Raw genomic sequence first — 22593 nt, forward strand, 5'->3', positions numbered from 1 at the left:
TCATCTTTCGCGTGGTTCGGTTGCTCAAAATTTCAGGGTAAAAAAAATGAAGAGGTTCAAAAATTTTATGGGCTCACCTTCGAGCTGCATCAGTGTCCTGGCTGGGTTCATTTGAGAGGGTTGAAAACCTTTTCTCGCACGTAAAACTAAGCGATGAATTAACAAATGATTAATTAAACATTAACTAAAAAATTTAAGAAATAAATTAATATGTTTTTTATATTTATAAATTTTTTTTATAAATATGTACCTTTAACTGTTTGGAAGCGTGCACGTGAAAAGTAAGGAGTAGAAGTTACTACTTTCAAAGTGTTCAAAAGAACACAAATCACATGGGAAAAATGTATAGTGCAAACCACATATCTAGTGAAAATATGAAAATTATTATTGGATCTAAAAATAGACGCATGAGATTTATCTACATCATCGAGAGTAAAAATTTTACTTATAAATTTAGCCATGAGTAAAAGTTTTACTGGGAATATAAATTTTACTCTTAGTAACATAGACAAATTAATCAAATGCGTCCATTTTTAGATGTAACAATAATGTTTAGGTTTCAACTGCATATGTTATTTGCACTGCATATTTTCCCACCTAGAGGAGTCCTATAAATATCTAGTACTAGTAAAAGGTTTCCTCAATTAGTAAAACCAGATCAATTTATCTCTAAATGGGCGATGTTGATGTGCGTTACTTTTGATCTAGTATTTTATGCTGACATATGGTACTTACATGACATTTCTTGTAAGTCTCTCTAAGGAAAAATGGATCTATCATTTTTTTTTGGGTGAAATCATGCATCATCCTAGATTTCTTAATGGCAACTTTCTTTCTTTCCTCTTGTGCCAAGCTCCAAATTAACTCAAATACATCCCACCTATACAAAATTACTTTCAAAAACACTAAAAACTAATTGCAAAGTGCATCTTCCCTTTTGGGCCAGCCCAACCCATCTAACTGTAAGCCACACCTAGTGCTAGCCCAGCCCACCCGATCCAGCCGGCCCATCTGCCCTAGCCACAAGGCGTCGCGCGCCGCCACGTCGTCGATCGGATCGGTGACCCCGCGGCGGCGACACGTCGTGCAGCAACCAAATTAAGACTTTCGGATAAGGGAAGGACGGAGGTCCTACCAAATTTTCTTCCTTAAATCACATAAAAACTTTTCACCTGCCACATCAAATATTTAATAGTATTAAATATAGAAAAAAACTAATTACACGGATACGAATCTTTTAAGTCTAATTGCGTCATGATTTGACAATGTGGTGCAACTATAAATATTTGCTAATGATAGATTAATTAGGCTTAATAAATTCGCCTTGCAGATTACAGCGCAATCTATTAGACTATATGTTTAATACTTTAAACGTGAATCGGTATATATCCGATTTGACATGTCATAACTTTTCACACTTCTCAGTGTATGTATACGTTTAATACGGCATGGAGATCGCTTAAAAAAAAAGGTGATCTTCACCAATCCCAGTGTAAACTACGAAATTTCTTACTGGTGGAAAGCAAACCCTAAATCCAAACTAGTCTCGCCGATGAGTCCGCCGCCGCCGCGGCGATCGAGAGCCCGGCCGAGGAGACCGCCGGACACGATCCACAGCTGGATAATTCTCGACCGGTGCGCCCACTGCAGCGACGGCGACGTCGTCGGCGACGACGACGACGACGACGTGACGGCGTCGGAGAGCGCCCACACCTGCAGCGGCCGCCGCATCCGCGCCTCCCTCCGCGTCGCCGACCCGCCCGCCGTCTCCCGCCTCCACCTCCACCGCCTCGACGGGCCGTGGCCGGACGCCTACGACCTGCACCACGCCGAGGTCCTCGCCGCCCACAATGGCGCCATCCTCTTCCGCACCGGCGTCCCCTTCTCCGACCCGGGCTTCGTCGCGCCGGGGCACTTCCCCGTCGACTACTTCGTCTACACCGCCGGCGGCGGCGCCGCCGCCTCGCCGCCGTCGCTCACGCGGCTGCCACCTTGCTTCATCGGCGGCTTCTCCGACCCGGCCGAGGACGAGTACTACAAGCCGTACCGAGTCCAGCGGCAGCGGATCATGCTGGGCGAGAACATCGGCTTCCTCTCCGGCGACGTCGCCGGCGAGTTCACGGTGGCGGACATCAGAAACTACGACGGTAATTCCCTCGAGCTCTGCATCTTCAACCACCATGCCACCTTGCCGTCGCCGTCGCCGGAGCAGTCGCCGGAGCAATGGAGGATCCAGCGTGTACCCAAGATTGGCGACGACGACGAGCTCCCCAAATGGGTGAACGACCTCGTCCTCCCCCTGCACGGCCACTACCTCTGCTGCGTCGACTTCTACAACGGCATACTGCTCATCGACGCCGATAACCTGCAGCAATTCAGCTACATCCCGCTGCCGGAGGAGGCCATGAATGGCAGCCGCCGCGTCGACGACGACGAGGACGACCCCGACCCAGCTCGCCGCGTCTCCGTCACCGGCGCCGGCCTCGTCACGCTCGTCTGCGTAGACAAGATCGCCACACGCGGCAAGATCACGAGAGATTTCACCATCAAATCATGGGTCCTGACCAACATCCACCACCACCACAACAACAAGAGCAGACGACGATGGCGGCGCAGTTTCGCCATGGGATCCGACGAGTTCTGGCGCATCTGAGCCGAGAACCACCGCCGCCTCCCGCGACGGGGCGCGGCGGCGGCGCCTGCCTTTCCGGTGGTGAGCCTCGCCGATCCGCATGCCGTCTCCTTCCTCCTCAAGGACGATGGCAGGGACTGGATTGTTGAGATCGACATGGTGAAGAGGGCCATGCGTTCACCGGTCGCCCTCTACATCCACGAGGAAGAGGAAGGAGAAGGAGAAGGAGAAGGAGAAGAGAGGGAATGCGGCGGTGGCAGTTGCATGCTCTGGAAGGCCTTCTTTGGCCATTACTTCATCCCCAGCTGGTTCCCCTCTTATTTGCATGAGGATCCCATCCAAAGGTTTGATTATGCATGTCTTGTGTTTATTTGTGCCTATATATGCTTTTGCTCTAGCCACTGTTTAGGAACTACTCCCTCCGTTTCTAAATATTTGACATCATTGACTTTTTTAAATATGTTTGATTGTTCGTCTTATTCAAAAACTTTTGTGAAATATGTAAAACTATATGTATACATAAAAAGTATATTTAACAATGAATTAAATAGGAAAAGAATTAATAATTACTTAATTTTTTTTGAATTAGACGAACGGTCAAACCTGTTTAGAAAAGTCAACGACGTCAAATATTTAGGAACGAAGGGGACAATATTTTGGAACAGCCAGCGAACACTATAGTTAAGTACTCCATCCGTTTCAAGTTATAAGATGTTTTGACTTTGGTCAAAGTCAAATGGTTTAAATTTGACTAAGTTTATGGACAAATATAATAATATTTATACATTTCCAAATTGGTTTTATTAAATTAGTAATTAAACATATTTGTATAATAAATTTATTTTGGTTCGAAAATGTAACTATTTTTTCTATAAACTTAGTCAAACATTTTATAACCTGAAATGGAGGGACTAGAAATTTCTAGTCCTTAAGAAAGTATCTGGAGATACCAAGATTTTACACTATAAATTTTGGTACCTCAAGATACTTAGTACGTAGAGGGACCAAATTTTACACTATAAAATATGATACCTCCCGGTACTTTCTAAAGTATGGTAAAATTACCCATAGTTAAATTGCTAGAGAGTTAGCATGCATATTGAAACATAGTAGCATATCTTTATTACTCCCTTCGTCCCAAAATAAGTGCAGTTTTACATTATTCATGTCCAACGGTTGACCATTCGTCTTATTTTAAATTTTTTATGATTACTATTTTTATTGTTATTAGATGATAAAACATGAATAGTACTTTATGTATGACTATTTTTTTTATTTTTTTTTATAAATTTTTCAAATAAGACTAATGGTCAAACGTTGGACATAGATTTTCATGGCTGCACTTATTTTAGGACGGATGTAGTATGAGCTAAGTGACTAACGTAACTGATACTTGATGATTGGTTTGCCGTGTTGAAGAACATGGAGCATATTTGTCTGAATGCCCTGGCGCTCTATAAATAGTGATTCAAGTAGTACCTCACTATTATCCTTCTGTACAACTCTATACTTCTGTCATTTAGTGGTTTGCCAGCACACGACCTTATGTACTTTGGCAGCTAATTTAGTCTGGTCTAACCAGTTACTAACTGTAATCATGACAGCTTGATTTGAGAGAGAATGTCGTGATTGCAGTATCAAAAACTAGAGCATAATCTACGTACTAACTGTTCTTCTGGAAAGAAAATAGCTGGGGCAATAAAACAGCCAACAGAACAGTTCAGACTTTCTTAACTAGCGTGTTGTGTGTACATTATTTGCTTCTTTTCTCAGAGCCTGTACCTAGCTAGTTGCATTGAGCGCCTTGTGACTTGTCTTCTTTTCCATTGTTTGCTGCAGTCGGAAACGGAGTGAAACGATGCAGAAGGCAAAGCAAGAGAGAACAATGGACAAGGTTGGAGGGATTGGATGTATATGGTAAGCACAATCGAACAAGTTGTCTGCATTTGTTTTTCTTTTTCCCCCTCTCATCTAGCCTGGAATTAGTTTCAATTGCTTCTGACATTTGCTTCTTTTCAATTTTTGGTTGCAGTCTGGAACGCATGGAAATGTTGAGACAGGAGAGGGAAAAACAAGAGTTTGCAATGCTAGACAGCATAGATTGGTAGCTTATGGCAACGGATCCAATGAAGGTCTTGCGCAGTTTGCAGCTGGTTGAATGACATGGGGGACCCACTTTGGTATTACCCATATGTCAGTAACAAGAAGTGCACTGAGGAGTTTGGTTCATTGTCATACTTATGGCAAGCCACACTTTCTTACCATCTTAAACCATATGTCAGACTACAAATTATAGGCCAAAAAAAGTGTGGCAAGCCACACTTGCCTAACATTGCCTAAAATGAGTTATGGCAATGTTAGTTAAGAACCAAACAGCCCCTAAAGATATCATGCCGTACTTACTTATTTATTACACCATCCGTCCCATAATATAAGGGATTTTGCATGACGATTTCCATATAAACTGTATAATTTGTTTTTCTTTTTATCTATACTAGAAAAATGCCCGTGCGTTGTAATGGGTGAATGCTATCTTAATCTTATTATTGTTATACGGTTTAGCTAAAGTGAATTCACTATAGAAATTTGCTTGGATATAATTTTTTACAAGATCATGAGCTACAATTATGAGTCTGATCATCTCAAGTTAGCATGCAAATTTTTTAAAGAGATTTCTTATATGACTCCTTCTATATTTTCAAAAGCAAACGAATTTAAAAACCTACTCAAATACAAATTAATTCCAAAAGCAAATGACTTAAAAATCGACTCAAACACGGATGACGTATCAAAGTACCAGCAAAAATATCTTTAATTTTTATAATAGTAGAGATTTAATGCTCCATACATGTGTTTAAATATTCGATATGATATTTTTTAGGAAATATTTTCTGGGAACTAAACAGGGCCTAATTAACATACCCATGCAACAGCCCCATGGAGCAGGAGCATATCCGATCCGATTGGTAAGAGCGAGGCCACTTACCAGGCCTGGCAGTTTCCTAACACAAAAAGAACCGCGTGATTGAAGCATATACCCCCCGTTTAACGCCGTTGGCTTTTTAGCATATATTTGACCATTCATCTTATTAAAAACTCTTGTAAAATATGTAAGACTATGTTTATATAAAAGTATATTTAACAATGAACTAGATGGGAAAAAAATTAATAATTACTTAAATTGTTTGAATAAGACGAACGATCAAACATGTTTAAAAAAGTCAACGGCGTCGACGGAGTGTATATATATACACTACAAAAATTGTGCGTGCGTTGCAACGGATGAAGACTATTTTAATAATAATATTATTATATGGTTTAATTAAGGAAAAATTTACTGTGGGAATTCATTTGGTTATATATATTTTTAGAGCTGTAGTTAGTAGTCCGGTCATCTAAGTTAGCATGCGAGTTTTTTTTGGTTAAAAGGATTTCTTATACGACTCCTTTTGTATTTCCAAAAACGAAAACGTTTAAAAACCGACTCAAATACTGATACGTATTTCCAAAAGCGAACGAACTTAAAAACCGACTCATATACGGATGATATATCAAAGTATCGATAAAAACATCTTTTAATTTAATTTTTATAATAGTAGAGATATTGATAGAGGTATACACGCTAGCATGCATAGCTTTTACTCATCGTGCCGCCGTCCCCTGGGTGGAGGCCGGCAAAACCCTAGATCATCTCACGGTGGCGACATGGAAGCGCATGGATGGATGGTCCTGGACCGCATTGTCCGCTGCTGGAGCGACGACGACGACGTCGTCGGCGGCGACGATGACCCCACGTCGTCGGAGGTCGCCTACACCTGCAGCGGGCACCCCATCCGCGTCTCCCTCCGCGTCGCCGACCCCCCCGCCGTCTCCCGCCTCTACGTCCACCGCCCCGGCTGGCCGCGCGTCTACGACCTGGGCGACGCCGAGGCCATCGCCGCCCACCGCGGATCCATCCTCCTCTCGGCGCGCGTCCCCTTCGCCGACCTCGGCACCGTCGCGCCGGGCCAATTCCCCGTCGACTACTACGTCTACACCGCCGGCGAGGGGCTGCGGCGGCCATCGCTCACGCGGCTGCCCCCTTGCTTCATCGGTGGATTCTCCTCCCCGGAGGTCGACCGCCACTTCAAGCCGCACCGGTGCCAGCAGCAGCGGGTCATGGTAGAGCAGAACGTCGGCTTCTTCTGCCACGGCGCCGGCAATTTCACGGTGGCGGACATCAACATCCATAAGGGTAAGGCCGTCGAGCTCTGCGTCCTCAACCACTATGCTGATTGCCCCCAACAACCCCAATGGAAGGTCCAGATCCTGGAGATGCAGCAGCAACCCAACCAAAACCACCACCTCAGAGGTTGGTGGACCGACGCCGTTCTTCCCCTGCACGACAGCTACCTCGCCTGCGTCGACTGCTACCATGGCATCATCCTCATCGACGTCAAGACCCAGCGTTACTTCAACTACATACCGCTGCCGGCAGAGGCGAAGCATGGCCGCCGCCGCGTTGACAAGTACAGCCCTGATCCAGCTCGTTCTGCCTCCATCAACAGCGCTGGCAATATCACGGTTGTCTGCATAGCCGACGACAATGCCGCAGCAGGAGGCCGCAACAACAACAGCACTGCTGGCTCTGCTTTCATCGAGATCGAGTCATGGTGTCTGGTCGACATCCACGAAAGTAGATGGATTCTTGATTTCACTATGGAAGCCGGCAAGTTCTGGGATATTTGCTCTGCTGCAAACCAGCCCCTCCTTCCACATGCGCCGCCTACTTTCCCCCTGGTGAGCATGGCTAATCCATTTGCCATCTCCTTCCTCCTCTACGACAAGGCCAACAACTTCCTCCTCGAGGACAAGGGCAATGGCCTTTACTGGATGATTGAGGTAGACATGAGAAACCAAATCCTGCTGTCACCAGCCACCCTCTACATCAGTGAAGAAGAAGAAGAGCTCTTCATCAATGGAAAAGAAGAAGAGCAAGAAAGATGTTGTGATGAGAGATACCCGCCCATGAAATATTTTTATGGCCATAACTTCATCCCCAGCTGGTTCCCCTCTTACTTGAAGAAAGGTGGCGACACCACAAGGTTTGCTATGTTTTCTTTTTTATTTGTGATACAAAAACATTTACCATTTGTGTGATGTGTTCAAATATGAAAATAATACCAGTTGGAATATCCATTCAATTGCTTTAGCCACTGTTTAGGAATTAACAAGCAGATAACTGGATAGTTAAATGGCTGAGCAGTTAGCATATTGGAATAGAGCATATCTTTATTAGCTAAATGACTTTGACGATTGGTTTGCTATGTTGTAACATGAGCATATTTGATCGAATGCCCTGCCAATCCTGCAAATAGTGATTCAAGCAATAACTCGGAATTATTCTTCTGTACTCCTCTTCTATACTTGGACATTGCCTCTTAATTAAATTTTCATTACATTCATTTTTCTTTTCGCACAGTTAAACTAGTAGAGCCTTTCATTTGGTGAAAGTTTTACTGATTTGCCAGCACATAACCTTAAGTAATTTGGTTAGCTAAGTTCTTGGTCTAATCAATTACCAACTGTAAACATCATAGCTTGATTTGAAGGAACATCGGGATTGCAGGATCAAAAACTACAGCCTAAACTGTTACTGTTTCTTCTGCTGGAAAGCAAATATAATATTAGGCCTTAAGACAGACAGCCACAGAACAGTGCAGACTTTCTTAACTAGTGTGTCGCATTTGCTTATTTTCTTACCGTCTGTATCTAGTTGCATTGATCGCCTTGTGACTTCTTTTCCATTTCTTGATGCAGTCGGCTGCGGAGTTTAATGATGCAGCAGGCAAAACAAGAGAGTGTAATGCAAAAGATTGGACGGTAATTAAGCACAATGAACAAGCTGTGTCCATGTTTTTTTATCTAGCCTGGAATTAGTTGCATTGCCAGGGTTTTCGGTTTCTTTCGGCCATTTTGGTTTTACCAAAATTCCTGAAATTTCGGTTTTCTGCACTTTTTGGACCCCATTTTTTGAAATTTTAACATAATTTAGCTGATTTTGACCAAATTCGTAAAAAAAAAGAGAGACCGAAAATTTCGACCAGATAATCACTTGCCGAGGGATCCGAAATTTCGAACCGAAATTACAATCAGTGTATATAGCTGTTGTCTGCCCATGCCAACTCCCGCAACATCGGAAGGCGTGACGAGGTGATCATGGCGTAGCTGAACAATCCAGCAAACCTTCGCACCCAACGCCTACTACCACGACAAGACAGACAGAGCGGTCGTCTCCCAGAGAACTTTTATTTTAGTTTTGGGTTTGATTATACAATCGGGTTTTAACCGTATGTAGGTTATGTTCTTGATGGTGGTTTAAGATGTTTAACACTATAGGATGGGTTATAGTTCGATGTTAGAATTATTCCCGTACCTGGACTACTATTGTTTGATGTTGAATTTACAAGTTCAATATGATGTTTTGCACAACTCATTTTAGTTATCATAGAGTTTCTTTTTAGTTTTCTCGTTGCAACGCATTGACACTACCCAACAATAAGAGAAAAGCTCTCTTTAAAAATCACGCCTATTTATAATCTACTTCGTTAGCTTCGATGTGCTCTTCTTAATTATCATATATATACTCCCTTCATCCCGGTTTAATCATCACTTTCCATGTGCTCTCCTTAATTACCATATATAACACATAGTATTATACTCCCTCCATCCCAGAAAGGAGGACGTTCTGCTTCTAACCAAAAGTCCCATAATTCTTGACGCTGGCAGCCTGGCAGGCACTAGCAAACTCCTAGACAAGCACACATAAAAAAAAGAAGTGGGGCCATCTAAAACAGTAGCGAACTCTTTCTCCTCCAAACGATTTTTGCTCTGAAGCGCTACCTTATCCTCTCCTCTCGTATTCTCTTCTTCCCCATCGCTCGTCTCTCGTTTTCTTCTCCTTCCACGCCACGTCTTCCAAACCAGCACCCCGCTTTTCCCTCCCATCAGCACACCGCACCAATCCCCATCCATCCCCCCTCCCCTCCCCCACCCCCAGACGAGCAAGCCATATCCGGTGTGCGACAACATGCTCAACGGCCGCGGCAACACTGAGAGCGCCATCAGCAGCAATGACGGAAACCCTAGGGGTTGCAGCGGCGGCGAACCTAGGGGCTATGGCGGTGGAGGCCGTAGGGATGGTTACGGCGCTGGCTTTGGCGAGAGATCAGGTTGTGGAGGTGATGATGGAGGCGGAAACTGTAGGGGCCGTGATGTCGGAGGCCCTAAGGGCTACAACAGCAGCAGCCCTAGGGGTGGCGGTGGCGGCGGCTTCGGCGAGAGATTGGGATGCGGCTTCGACGATGGCGACGCAAACCCTAGGGGCTGCATCGGCGGCGAACCTAGGGGCTGCGGAGGTGGAGGCCCTAGGGGCAGCGGCTTCGGCAAGAGATTGGGTTGTGGCGGTGATGACAGCGGCAGGTTGCGAAGTGCCAGACAGATGTGCGGTAAGAAACGGCGTCGAGGCATGTGGTACTGTCGAATATCTAGCCAATTATTGGAAGAAGGTGAGAATTTTGTTTTGGATACACAAGATGGGTCCGACGATGACCAGATTGAGTTCATCCCTGATTCTGATGATGAAGGCATCGAGTACTGCTTCTCCTCAGATCAGGAGTTTGTGCCCGAAACTGAGTTCCAGGATTGTGGGGAAGTGGAGGAGAAGGGTGGTGGGATTCAGGATTGTGGGGAGGTGAACGAGAAGGGTGGTGGGATTCAGGATTGTGGGGAGGTGAACGAGAAGGGTGGTGGGATTCAAGATTGTGGGGAAGCGAAGGAGAATGGTGGTGAGATTCAGGATTGCGGGGAAGTGGAGAAGGGTGGTGGGATTTGTGGCGGCAGCAACATAGTGCACTCAAATGATGAATGCAAACAGCCTGCCCAGATGTGGTGCGGGTAGCGGGTTCGAGGCAAGTGGTTTCATCGTGAATCTGGCCGATGTTTAGAAGAAGGCAAGAATGTGATCTTTGATACCCAGGATGGGCCCGATATGGATGAGTATGAGTTCTGGCCTGATTTGGATAATGAAGGAGGCGACTTCGTATTTGAAGATTGGTTCATTGACGTTGTGCCCAAGAAAAAGATGCACGATGGTGTTGCAATGGAGAAGAAGCGAGGCAGTAAAATTGGCAAGCTGATGAGCTCCAATGTGACTTATGGCATGGGACGACCCAGTTCTACCATTACCAAGGCATCCTTTTCGTCGAATGCTTCTTACCCGCAGGGAGGTGACCTGTGGCAGGGGACAATGGCCAACCACAGTGCTGAACCGAGCAAGCACTTCGTGGTGGAGTCCTCCAATATCAGCGAGCAGAGCAAGGTGTGTGCTATTAATTTATTTGAGTCAACTTTGCATAAAAAATTGAAAATATATTATTTAATAACTATGGAAACTTACAGATAAACTCATGAGGAGCCTGCTATGTATAATATATCCATATACTTCTAGCTAGTAACAATTAGGTAACCATAGATATTTAATCACTCTAACTTTAATGCATTATGTAATGTGCAACCAAAGCCACAAGTTAGTAAGCAGTATAGTGCCATATAGCTGGAAGACTTGATCTGTTCAATGGAGAGTCATGCACCATCTAATGTTCTAGCCGTTACCACACAGGATCTTTATTGCATTCCATTTAATATTGTTTTGCCATGATAAGAGTCTTGCAACGCATAATATTACTATTATTAATTTTAGCTTTTATAAAACTAAGATAATAAAATGTGTTGTGAAGTCTGAACATAGTCTCTATCTGCCACCTACTGATTTTGTAAGTATGTAACAAAAATAGAAATTCATACTTTTCAGTCCTCTTCTTCTCCAATACTGCAACTTGCCTAGTAGACCAGATATTATAATTATTAGACATGTGCTTAAACATCAGAAACTGGCTGCAACAGAGAAAAGGAAGTTCAGCATTTTAACTCCATTGAATAAAATTATTGGTAATACATAATTTAGTACTGCATTTTAACTCCATTAAGGAAGTTCTTACTGCATACTTTGTCAAACCGGTGTAGTACCATTACGCATAAATGCATGGTTTGGTCAGCCGATCATGAAGCATCAATTCAATTTGCAAATCACAGAATTGGGGAATGGAATTGAACAACCAAGAATAAACCGAGTGTATAGTGGATCTATAAACATGTGCCAAACACAAAAATGCCCTTCTTAAAAATAATATAATAAACAATATAGAAAGAATAAGTAATCTAATCTTTTTTATGAACTAATACTATAAATAAAAGCAGGAATAGCAGTCAGGATGTCTACACCTTCATATGAACTAGAAAAGACTATGAATGGTTCCAAAGTGATAAACTAAGGAAATTCTTGAAAATAGGTGCTTGACATGAATATTTCACACGAACAAAATATATGATCTTGTGCAAGCACTCGGCATACAATGTATTGATTACTATTATTAAATTTCTGTAGCTTCCAATTTTGATTTGTTTTCATATATGTTCAGGAGGTGTCCATCCAATTTATGCCCAACGAGGAGGAGATACCCAGCGAGGAGAAGATGCCGAGCGACAAAGAAAATGGTGATGGTCAGTTTGTAGGCGTGGACCTTTGGGTTGATTCACAGGAGGAAGAATACGAGCTCATTGATGACACGAAGTTGGAAATGCTACGTCTACTGATCCCAGGTTACACCGAGTGTTTCCAAGTAAAAAAAAGTAGTGTGTTGATTAAGTGACATGAATAGTGTGTCGTCTACGTACTTCTTGTTGTTAGTCCGAAGTACGAACTCATAATTAGTCAGCTGCATAGTGGCATCCTATCATGTTATATATTATGTGGTTCTGTTTGGTGACATCTTTTGGAATATATGGTTATTCAACATCTTATTGAAATGTCATGCATCTCTATGAAATACTAGTGCTTGTTTTTTTTATTGTGCATATGGACAATCAACTTGTTAATAGAACCTAGGATAAAACATTCATACAAGCAAACATATTATATATTTAGTTTCCACAATTACATAGACGACACATGTACATAGATGACAAAAGTACATATTATGACACAAGTGCACAATTAGTTGCCTAGAAGTTGTATGACTTTCTCATACAACTGACGATCACAGCGAATGCCTCTAGCCTCGCTTTGTTCATGTGAGGGATCTTGTACTTATTCCCTCCATTAGCTTCCATTACTTCAATGCAGTAGCTTTGTAGTGTCACGAATACTCTATTCAGAGTCTTTGGATCGTAGTCATTATATTCCTTCTGAACATTCTCTATTAGCTCCTCCATGTTTTTAGACACCCTATTAGCAGTTAAGGACTGAAGTGATGCAAAGAAGCCAAGATCTAGACAATTCATATCGGGGGAATTGGGAGGTTGATTCACGAGGCGAATATCAAGCCCCATTTGAGCTACTGCAACACTGAACTGCTCATCGTCAATTGGTACATGAGTTCTAGCATTGTCTTGTTGAATAAATATTGTTCTTCTTGCATCTTCTAGAGGCCAACCTGCTCTAATAGCTGGGAGAACTTTAGAGATCATAAATGATCTCATAGTGTCTCTATCAACCTTAATTGTCTTTGTTACAAGTGTCCCCCTCTCTCTATTATGGCTTCTCCTTTGTGCGGGTTCCTGTTAGTAAATCAAATAGGCTAGGTTTAAACATAAAAAACAGAAGTAAATAACACTTGTATAAGAAGGTTGTGTTACCTTTCTAACAAAAGGCCAAATGCCTATCTTACCATCAAAAGTACAATTGCCTTCAGCATCATACCTAGGCCTCGCAACTGCTGATAGAAACATTACTTTCTCAATTGCATTCTTATTTTGGACAGGTCTATAGTGTTCCTCCTCAAGGGGATGCAGGTAGAAAGTCCTGTTCTTTTTGGTGGCATTGAACCATTTTTCATCTATATGGACAATGTTTTCCATTTCAATAAACTTGGGGTCGTTTGGTAACGTACGATGATCTAGCATACCAACACACCACTGCAGCCTTTCTTTTTTGTTTGCTTCCTTCAAAGAAGGCTTTAGTGAGTTAGAGTGACGTCGTAGATGCCCTTCTTTGAACATACCTAGGGCTTCAGCAAGTGACCGTATAGTGCTTCTTTGGCGCAATGGAATAGCTGATACAACCGACAAGTCTATTACAACCTTTTTGCGGCCACAATTGTAACGCTTCCTCGAGTCAACATTAACTTGTACTCCATGTGCGATGCAAAGCTTTGCTCTCTTCCAAATACGCTGGACTGTACGGATGCTGACAATGAACACTTGAGCAACTGCACGTGTGGTGTCTTTTTCTAGTTTTCCATCCTTACTTTTTGCAAGCAACAATTCATAAATTCTTTGCCTTTGTGGGTTTGTCAATTCTGTAGAACTGTTTTCCTCATTTCCATTTGCATCTGGATTTGGATTTGGATTTGGATTTGCATCTTCTTCTTCTTCTGAGTCCGACAACTCCTCTCTATCAAAGACAACATTGACAGTATCTATATACACGCCATAGTCCCGAAGATCATCCTCCAAGGCTTCCAGCTCATGTTGCAATTCATTGTCATTGTCTACAAAAAATTTTACATGGTAAGTTAATGTATGTTAATCAGATTGTGTAGATTTATTCAGTCCTAAAATCAAGAATGTAAACATGTTTGTAACTGATCAAAAAGTAATGAACTTTTACCCAGTTGAATTTCTTGTTCCTCATTTCCATTTGCATGCATATCCAGGTCATGCTCCATGTCTTGCTGATAATTGTCTAAAAAAAACTACTTGCTAGTCAGTGCCGCACAAAGAATATTGAATATGTTTAGGATTTGCAATGTCATGACTCATAACTGTAGTTTACAATAGTACTAACTCTTCCATATTTCCATATCAAGATCCATGACTTATTCATAAATCTGTTCGTAAGGTAGCATTGATTTATTGTCATGCTAATTCAGTTATGTATTTAATTCTACCTCTAGCTCTATTTAAGTTCTAGTGCTGTACAAGTAATTTTTTTCAGGTACTTAATTCAGTTCTTGCTTATTTTCAGTAGCAAGTCAACAGGAATATTGTGTCTGGGACTGGGAGCTGGAGTTAAGGATGCTTCACAATTCAAATTTCACAAGTTTGTGACCATCTAAGCATGATTCAATATTTCGCATCATAAACACGTGATTTGTTGATGAATATTAAATACTAAAATTTGGCAAGACGTGTGGGTTCTTGGCAATAAATTGGTTCTTTGTACTAGCAATTAACAAAATCAGTTAGTAAATCTTGACATCGTTCTGCTCACCAATAGGTTGTGCCTGTTAATTCTTCCAACATGCTGTGGCCATGACCAAAGTTACTTCCTCCCTAATTCGATGTTAGGTAACAATGTGCTATTTACAGTTCATTTGTTTTCTCTATCTTCTGTAAAGTCCATATGCTCTAGGATTCTGAAAAGAAATGGTTAGATGTGAACTAAAATTTCATACTAGGCTCTGAAATCTAATCTATTTGTTTGCCAATGCTTTAATCTGTTTGAAACCATAGTGACATGTCTTGAGTTTTACTCTCTATGATTACTACACCTGTTGTCTAGTTTCTAAAGTGTCTTCTGATACATGATAATGGAACTAGAAGAACTAAACTCTGCAAAACTGTCACAGTAGCAACCTTTTGTTCTTTTCAGATCGTGTGTGTGTGTGAGAAAGAGAGAGAGAGAGAGATAGAGCATGTGTGTTGATGAGGGGGTATAATCTGCTGTTGCATGTCATACAACACCATAGTTTTTTAGAGCCAGATTTACTAATGCAATCAACATGCACTGAGAAAGAACCCATTTTATGCATTGAGAAAGATTAGATGAAGTAAAAAACCTGGATGCAGTTGTTCTTGTTCTTCTGTTGCTTCCAAGTTGAGATCAAAAGCTCCCAAGTTGAGATCAAAAGAATGTACAACTTGATCATTTCCATGGCAAGCAACTCGAGCAAGGTCATCTACCTGGATAACATGCCTTCCAGGAACTTCTTCTTCTAGATTGGCTTGTGCTTCATTGAGGTCAGGTAAAGCCCCTCCATCTTCCTCTTCTTCTGCTAATATGTTTAGATCTATAGCCATTGTGATGGGTGGGTGTGGAGTTGGTTTGTAGGATGATGGATGAAGTGATAAAAGGCTTGTAGCTGCCTCGCTGCTTGAGGATTATGGAGGGTACCCTTGGGCGGCAAAGCACCATCCATGGAGTTTTTGAATTTGATTAGACCGGTTGGATTATTTTAAGCCCTTATGTTTTGGCGCCATATCACTCGAATTAGGTGTATAACACCAATCTGTAGTGTTGATACTAGTAGTAGCACCCAGCATTAATTGGATGCTTCAAATATTCCTTTTGTACAGATGTGGCAGTGTACTTGTCGTACTCCTACTAAGCATTCAAATGATTAGCCCCAATCCTATAAATTGAGGGCAAAATGGTCATTTTCACACAACACTAATTTTTCCTAACTAACCTAGAACGTCCTCCTTTCTGGGATGGAGGGAGTATTACGTAAAGTCTCACTAAAAGTACACCATACACATACATATATATTACTAGGTGATTCCTCGCACTTTGCTGCGGAAATTACTAAGTAATTTTTAATATATGTTTTTTTTCAACAATCGAACAAGGAGTAAGCATGATGTTAATTATTAACAACAAATAAAACTGATTTGTCAAGCCATGTTTGAAGATAAATAAATTTAATAGACTTTGTAGAAGATTATAGATAAAATTTAGGTTGTTGGCCAGTATCGCAAGAAGCGAAAGATAGGGGAAAAAGAAATGAAAAGCTAGGATTTATTAGCAGTACACATGAAATAAACTAAATAATATCTCTACTTTGATACGGAATATATAGATGAATGTACGCTAAGTATTATGAAAATGATGGATATATTTGTTGAAATATTGTGGAAACTAATGATAAGAGAGGTTATGATTGGATCTATTTGCATTTTGATTTGTAGAATTAAATAAATTATGGATGGTATTGCATGTTTGCATGAGCTTTTTGATAAGTAGTTATTGCTAGTGGATGATGAGGCCGTCATGTTTGCATGTTGAGCTTTAGACTTAGTGAGCTCTAACTTTATAGTAAGAGATGATAAGTCTCACTGAAAGTGCACGTATAGAAGGTAAGATTTTCTTAAATAGTGGTGGGTTCTAGGAGTTGAGTCTGGAGTGGAGTTGTGGAGCAGCCTAAACCTAGCTCCAACTCTCTAGTTCATTTTGTGAGAGAGGTCCACCTAACTCTGCTCCCATTTTAGATGGAGCTGAAACTATTTGGCTGAGCTGGTGTTCTTTTCCCCTAAAGATGAAGATTGAGTTTTTTACACAAACGAGGTGGTATTAACGTATGATTAATTGAGTTTTAATTATTACAATCTTGAAAAATAGATTAATATGATATTTTAGAGCAATTTCATATAAAAATTTTTCGCACGAAACGCATCGTTTAGCAGTTTGAAAAGCGTGCCATGAAAATCCAAAATTTCATCCAACTCTTGTTAGAGAAATGAACGGGATGTGGAGCTGGAGCTGTGCCAAGCATGCCTGATCCCTTTAATATGGCTCCGCTGCAATCAATCAAACCTATTTCCCAGGGGATGTGGGCCAAGGGCCGATGAGGCGGCGGCGGCGTCACCGACATGGCGGGGAAGAGGGTCAGCGCGGCCGACAGGGAAGGAGCGGCGAAGAGGAGATCGATCGGACGGCTCCCCACCCGGCGAACGCGAGGAGGAGCACGCACAGGCGGCGCACGTGTAGAGGAGCAGATCGGCCATGTTCGTGCTGGTGCAGGCGCTGGTCTACCTCATCCTCCGTAGCTTGTCGAGCGTCTTCTCCAAGGACAGCAAGCTCGGCGGTGATGTGGCGGCGGAGACACGGGAGAAGGGGATGGTAACGGCACGGCGAGACGGTGTCGGCGGGCGAGCGCGATGGCGGAGAGGCCGCGGTGGCGGTAGGCGAGTGCAGCTATGGATGGGGAGCGGCGACGCCGACGACTCCGGCGCCACTCGGCCTCATCGTCGTCGGCGGCTCCATGCACAGACGGAGGACTCCTCTGATAGGCTATGTCAGCCACAGTCACTGCGCCACCGGACCGAGCTCTTTGTTTCCTCTTCTTATCCACTCTTTGTGCGACGGGAAGCGGCCGGACCGGACCGAGGTGGCGAGCGTCGACAACGACGAGGCGTGCGAGCTGGTGAGCGGCACGGACCTCGTCATCGGTGTCGACGTTGATGACGAGGGCGAGGACATGTCCGCGCCTCACCTGCCAGCCGCAGCGTCGCGCCGCCATCGCCAACGGCAACGACTTGATGGCGGCGTCGTCGAGTCGATCTTGGTGATGATGGCCATAGCCGCACGCCACCATCGCCGACCGCACGAGTGGGACGGGGATGCCAGCGAGCTTGCTCCACCCTGAGCCCGCGCACCGCCACCCGGGAGCCGCTGTTGTCGGTCACACCACCCTCCGGCCGCGCGCGCTACCGGTGCGAGAGCACAAAGCGAGAGGGAGGAAGGAAGGAGAGAAATAGAGAAATAGAAGAGGGGGAAAGAGAGTAGATGCTGACGTGGCACCCTGACATGTGGGGCCCACATGGGTCCTACAGTGACTCAGCTGCCACGTGGGATAAAACTGGGGTTAAAACCACCGAGGGATCTAGTTTGCACTGGTTTTATAAGTTGGGAGATGTGTTGTATCCGGTTTTGCGGTTAGGGGACGATTTTGTGACTCGATGACAAGTTGAGGGACATTTGGTGTACTTTTTCCTTGTGTTAAAGCCCACTCTGCTAGTCTCAAGTCCAATAACTCTGGTTACCAAAGCCCCTAAAGCCCACTCTATCTGGTAAAGGAGAGGTGGTTAAGGCTATATTAACTCTGATGTGAAAAGGACTTCGTTAATATGGGTGCCAAAAAATTACCTTCTTCTCTGATAGACGCTCCAGTTTCTTCCCCTCCTGTTACAGAAAAACCCCAATCCAATCTAGCTTCGCTGCCATCGCTTGCTGCAATGGCGAACACCAACCCTAATCCTCACCGTTTCCTATGTGCTGATCACGTGGTTCATCAAGGAGGAGTCATGAGGATTCCCCGCGTTGATCTCATAGCTGCTACAAAGCTCCCAAAACACCATAAACAGTATGCTTTGGCCTTGCTGGAACGGTTGATTCCTGAGAACCTCTGGAATGACCATTAGGTAACTAGTACGTACCCCGCTGCGTTGCTGCGGGTTTAATAGATGACTTAATACATAAATTTTTTTGACTCAAACAATGATGAAATGGGAAATTAAGTGCCTTCTCAAAATCATAATTTTAGTTACATCTATATTCAGATCTGAGATACGTACGATTATCCTTTACAGTGTTTATATTGAAACCGTACATGCAAGCTTCGGTATAAATGTAGCTGTAGTAAGTAGCAAAAAAGGGGTTGCAAGTAGCAATATGTATACTGCATACCTGTACGCTGCTAACCTGGTCAATTGATCTATTCCATTGTACTGTATCATATCATGATTCATAGAAAACCAAGCACACAGATAATACAAACTTATGGTCACGTAGAATTACTTGGAGATTATACTCGCGCCTTTGATCAAACTGAGAACACAAAATGTTTTGACAGTACATCTCTCTAGTAAAATCCAAACATGATTTCTTGGTTGGTGGAAGAGGATCAATAGTCATCCACATATCGATGTGTTCGAGAGGGATAGGAAAGCATGTGGAAGAATTGGGAATGGAACAGTAATTAGGATCCGTGGAGGGTTGGGATGGAATGCAATGATGGTGATTAAAGCCATGAAGCCTCCGTCAGTCACTCAAAAACATACGCCAGACAATGGTTTCATTGTGCAGGAAGATGGTCAGATGGGGAGATTTACGTGGAGATAGCAAGACGGCAGGAGGTGTTTCTAGGTCTTTGCTGTGGAAACAGATTGGCTTCCTTTACACCTGCTGGCTTCTATCGAAGGAAGACAGGCGTCGCTGACAGGCAACGCGGTTTTGGACGCAAGGGGGCATGCGACCGTGAGGATTATTGGATGGGCCGTCCATACATCCACCTAACTAGAAAAAATGCCCGTGCGTTGCAACGGGTAAAATATTTTTTATTGCTATACACTTTTCAGTCCCAACCCACCCCGCTATCTTTCTCTACTTGCCTATCTTTGATGTAGCCCACAAGTGGAGCTGTAGGCTCAGCTCGCATGGTCGGCTGTCGTATCCAACCTCCGGAAGACAGTTCTATGTCCGTACGATACCAGAACTGATCATTCCTATCAAATCCGGTTGAATATTTCTCGATTTCCCAAAATTGGTTAAGGCGTTTTGATACACTCAACCTCCTCTTTTTGTTTTTATCAAAATCGAAACGGATCTGTAATTGGTTGAGGGCTTTTGATATACTCAATCTCCTCCTTTTGTTTTCATCAAAATCGAAACGGATCTGCAATTGGTTGAGGGCTTTTGATATACTCAATCTCCTCTTTCCGGTTTTATCAAAATCGAAACGAATCTGGAAAACTCGGATAGAATGGTGACTTTTAAATGGTGATTAAATCCAATAAATTAAAGCGGAATTGAAAGGGAAAATCATGTGGGGAAATGATGAGGGAGTAGTGGGGAATCGACTTTTGCAATCAATTGGAGGAAAGAACGTATGAGGAAGTAGATCGACATAGCGGCGACGTTAGGGTTTCGTCCGGTGACGAAAAAACTGAGCAGATAAAAAACAATCCTTACCAGCCAGACGGCGGAAAATTCATGCAAATAAAGAACAAATCCTTACTGCATGTGCACGTACTCTTACGCATGTTAAAGAACACTTAACACGACATTAAAAAATAATGAAAAAAGGATGAAAAAGAAAAAAAGTCAGCGGAAAAAAAGACGGATAGAAAGAAAGGGCGACAAGAATAAGACGAAAAAATAGGGAAAAAAGACGGGAGAAAAAAAGGCGAAAAAAGAGACAGCCAAAAAAAAGGAAAAACGGAGAAAAAACGAAAAACGGAGAAATGGCAAAAAAAGGGAAAATCGGAAAATCACCAAAAAAGAAACGGACGAAAAAAACACGGAAACCTTGTGTATTTTTATATTAGGTATAGATATAGATATAGATCTGGGATTGGCCGCTAAACTCAGGAGATGACGTCTGCTATCAGACAGCTCAGATCAAAGCAAGACCGACGATCCAATGGCTATGACATATCGATGATGTGGCTGCACCAGAGGGCTGCTTTATAGCAATAATTGCTAGTAGTGGGTATCAACTATCTAGGAAGAAGGGATTACTTCTGATTTTCTTGAGCAGACTTAGCATATTACTGTTTGGCGTTCTCCTTCAGCTCTCGGCGACGGCGAAGGTGACGGTGGCCATGGCTCCTTAGATCGACGATGATGTGGGCTTCGGCAATGACGGCGGCGGGGTCACGGGGCACCGTCGGGAGAGCTCGTCTACATGCCAATTGCCGTCTACCTCGTCCTCTTCGATAGTTTGCTGATTTGTTGCTTTCAATTTGTACATATATTGTGGATCTGTTGTGCATGAGCTTGGGATCTATATTCTATGAATTTGTAATGTGGATGAAATGGTTGATTTTGTGCATAAGCTTGGGGAATCTATCGATTTGTGATCCAATCCCATAATTTTTTGAATTTGAAGTTGGGATTTAGATCCGTTTTTTCTCTTTCTTTTTTTTTTTTGCGAAAAGTAGGTTTTCATTGGCGGGCCTCTTACGCTAACGCCTCTGATAATCAGATCTTCACTTGCGGTACCTCTAAAGGGGCCACCTGCCAAATGTTTTTTTTATAGCGGGCGTGTTCCACCTATGAAAATCATTGATTTTCACTTGCCTTTGATCTCTGTAAAATCAAAGTGTGTTTGATTCTTATTCTATGATGAACAATTGGCATATGTGATTGTTGGTTTTGATATTTGGAGATTATCGGCGAAGTGGTTTTGGAGATGATTGGATTTGCAGATGATTTACAGGTGTTGCTGTTGTCGGGTCCGGTCAGACCGGCGCTATGCGAGCGGTCTGACCGACCAGCCCGCGGTCTGACCGGCCGACTCTATGTCGGTTTCGGTTTCGGGTTGTTTGTTTGGATATCCGTGGATGTTTCGTGTTTATGGCTTCTCGATGGATACTATGTGTATGTAATACTGTTGTTTGTTAACAATGAGTCAAGTTGGAGATAGCTTGGTCTCGGAATATATGGTTTCTTTGTTTGATTCATGTGTAGGTAACTTGATGTCTCGGGAGAGTATTGTCGGTGATGGATCGGGAGTAAACTTGGAGATAAGGTGACGTCTGGACGGTCAGATATCATGCGGGATACTTAGGCTAAAGATCAATGCACGTGGTTGGTAAAGATTCCATATGTCATACGATGGAGATATTGTGTGCGTGTGGGATGCGGAGTCGAATTTGGAAAGACTCCAAATTTGGTATGATTGGAGTTTGTAAAGTTTGTTTCTTGTACGGAAATGTTATCTAGGTGGATTAGGACTTCTTGTATGAGTTTGGTTAGTGGCTTTAGGCTAACTACCTCATGTATAAATAGAGAGGGAGCGTGAGGCTTCATGGTATCGCTTTTGAGAGCATTGAGCTGAGAGTTTAGTTAGAGTTTTGAGTTTAGTCGAGATTTTTGTGAGGAGTGTTGTTGTTGCACTTTGTAAACACAGAGAGAAGTAATAAAGTTGTCATCTACATCAAGAGCTATTCGATTTATGTTTGCTCAGGTTCGGCGGTCTAACCGGTGAGACACCGGCGGTCAGACCGGTGGCATCACGGCGATCAGACAGGCGGGTACATGGCGGTCAGACCAGCGACGGCGACAGGGAGCAGAGGCGACTTCAGAGCGATCGGACCGAGCGATCTACACCGGTCAGACCGGCGGCGCAGGAGCAGTCAGA

At 43.1% G+C, this 22593-nt stretch overlaps 4 protein-coding genes and 1 pseudogene across 4 annotated transcripts; 4 read left to right on the top strand and 1 right to left on the bottom strand.

The window, feature by feature from the left end:
- Window positions 1-1327: 1327 nt before the first annotated feature.
- On the top strand, window positions 1328-2929 carry LOC107275364 (uncharacterized). Its single transcript, XM_015763818.2, has one exon. The coding sequence runs from the start codon at window positions 1553-1555 to the stop codon at window positions 2651-2653; it is 1101 nt and encodes a 366-aa protein (XP_015619304.1). The 5' UTR covers window positions 1328-1552; the 3' UTR covers window positions 2654-2929.
- Window positions 2930-6337: 3408 nt separating this feature from the next.
- LOC4352671 (uncharacterized) lies at window positions 6338-7527 on the top strand (annotated as a pseudogene).
- A 2174-nt stretch (window positions 7528-9701) lies between these two features.
- Window positions 9702-10571, top strand: LOC107275377 (protein argonaute 3). Its single transcript, XM_015763819.1, has one exon. It carries the CDS (start codon window positions 9702-9704, stop codon window positions 10569-10571), a length of 870 nt encoding a protein of 289 aa, XP_015619305.1.
- On the top strand, window positions 10465-12576 carry LOC136354825 (uncharacterized). The gene is made up of 2 exons (XM_066306576.1): window positions 10465-10991; window positions 12151-12576. The coding sequence occupies exons 1-2, from the start codon at window positions 10662-10664 to the stop codon at window positions 12379-12381; spliced, it is 561 nt and encodes a 186-aa protein (XP_066162673.1). The 5' UTR covers window positions 10465-10661; the 3' UTR covers window positions 12382-12576.
- Window positions 12577-12733: 157 nt separating this feature from the next.
- LOC112937330 (uncharacterized) lies at window positions 12734-15751 on the bottom strand. Its single transcript, XM_026021816.1, has 3 exons — window positions 15511-15751; window positions 13367-14220; window positions 12734-13288 (listed from the first exon to the last, which is right to left on the bottom strand). Exons 1-3 carry the CDS (start codon window positions 15749-15751, stop codon window positions 12734-12736), a joined length of 1650 nt encoding a protein of 549 aa, XP_025877601.1.
- Between the last annotated feature and the right edge of the window lie 6842 nt (window positions 15752-22593).

This window comes from Oryza sativa, chromosome 12, assembly GCF_034140825.1.
Source record: "Oryza sativa Japonica Group chromosome 12, ASM3414082v1".
In the NCBI taxonomy this organism is placed as follows: Eukaryota; Viridiplantae; Streptophyta; class Magnoliopsida; order Poales; family Poaceae; genus Oryza; species Oryza sativa.

Excerpts from the sequence above, each read along its gene's own strand:
- LOC107275364 (XM_015763818.2), top strand. The coding sequence starts at position 1,553 with ATGAGTCCGCCGCCGCCGCGGCGATCGAGAGCCCGGCCGAGGAGACCG.
- LOC107275377 (XM_015763819.1), top strand. The coding sequence starts at position 9,702 with ATGCTCAACGGCCGCGGCAACACTGAGAGCGCCATCAGCAGCAATGAC.
- LOC112937330 (XM_026021816.1), bottom strand. The coding sequence starts at position 15,751 with ATGGCTATAGATCTAAACATATTAGCAGAAGAAGAGGAAGATGGAGGG. Across the intron at positions 14,221-15,510 it reads ACAAGAACAACTGCATCCAG|ACAATGACAATGAATTGCAA; the intron begins GTTTTTTACTTC and ends AATTTTTTGTAG. Across the intron at positions 13,289-13,366 it reads TTTGGCCTTTTGTTAGAAAG|GAACCCGCACAAAGGAGAAG; the intron begins GTAACACAACCT and ends ATTTACTAACAG.
- LOC136354825 (XM_066306576.1), top strand. The coding sequence starts at position 10,662 with ATGGATGAGTATGAGTTCTGGCCTGATTTGGATAATGAAGGAGGCGAC. Across the intron at positions 10,992-12,150 it reads ATATCAGCGAGCAGAGCAAG|GAGGTGTCCATCCAATTTAT; the intron begins GTGTGTGCTATT and ends ATATATGTTCAG.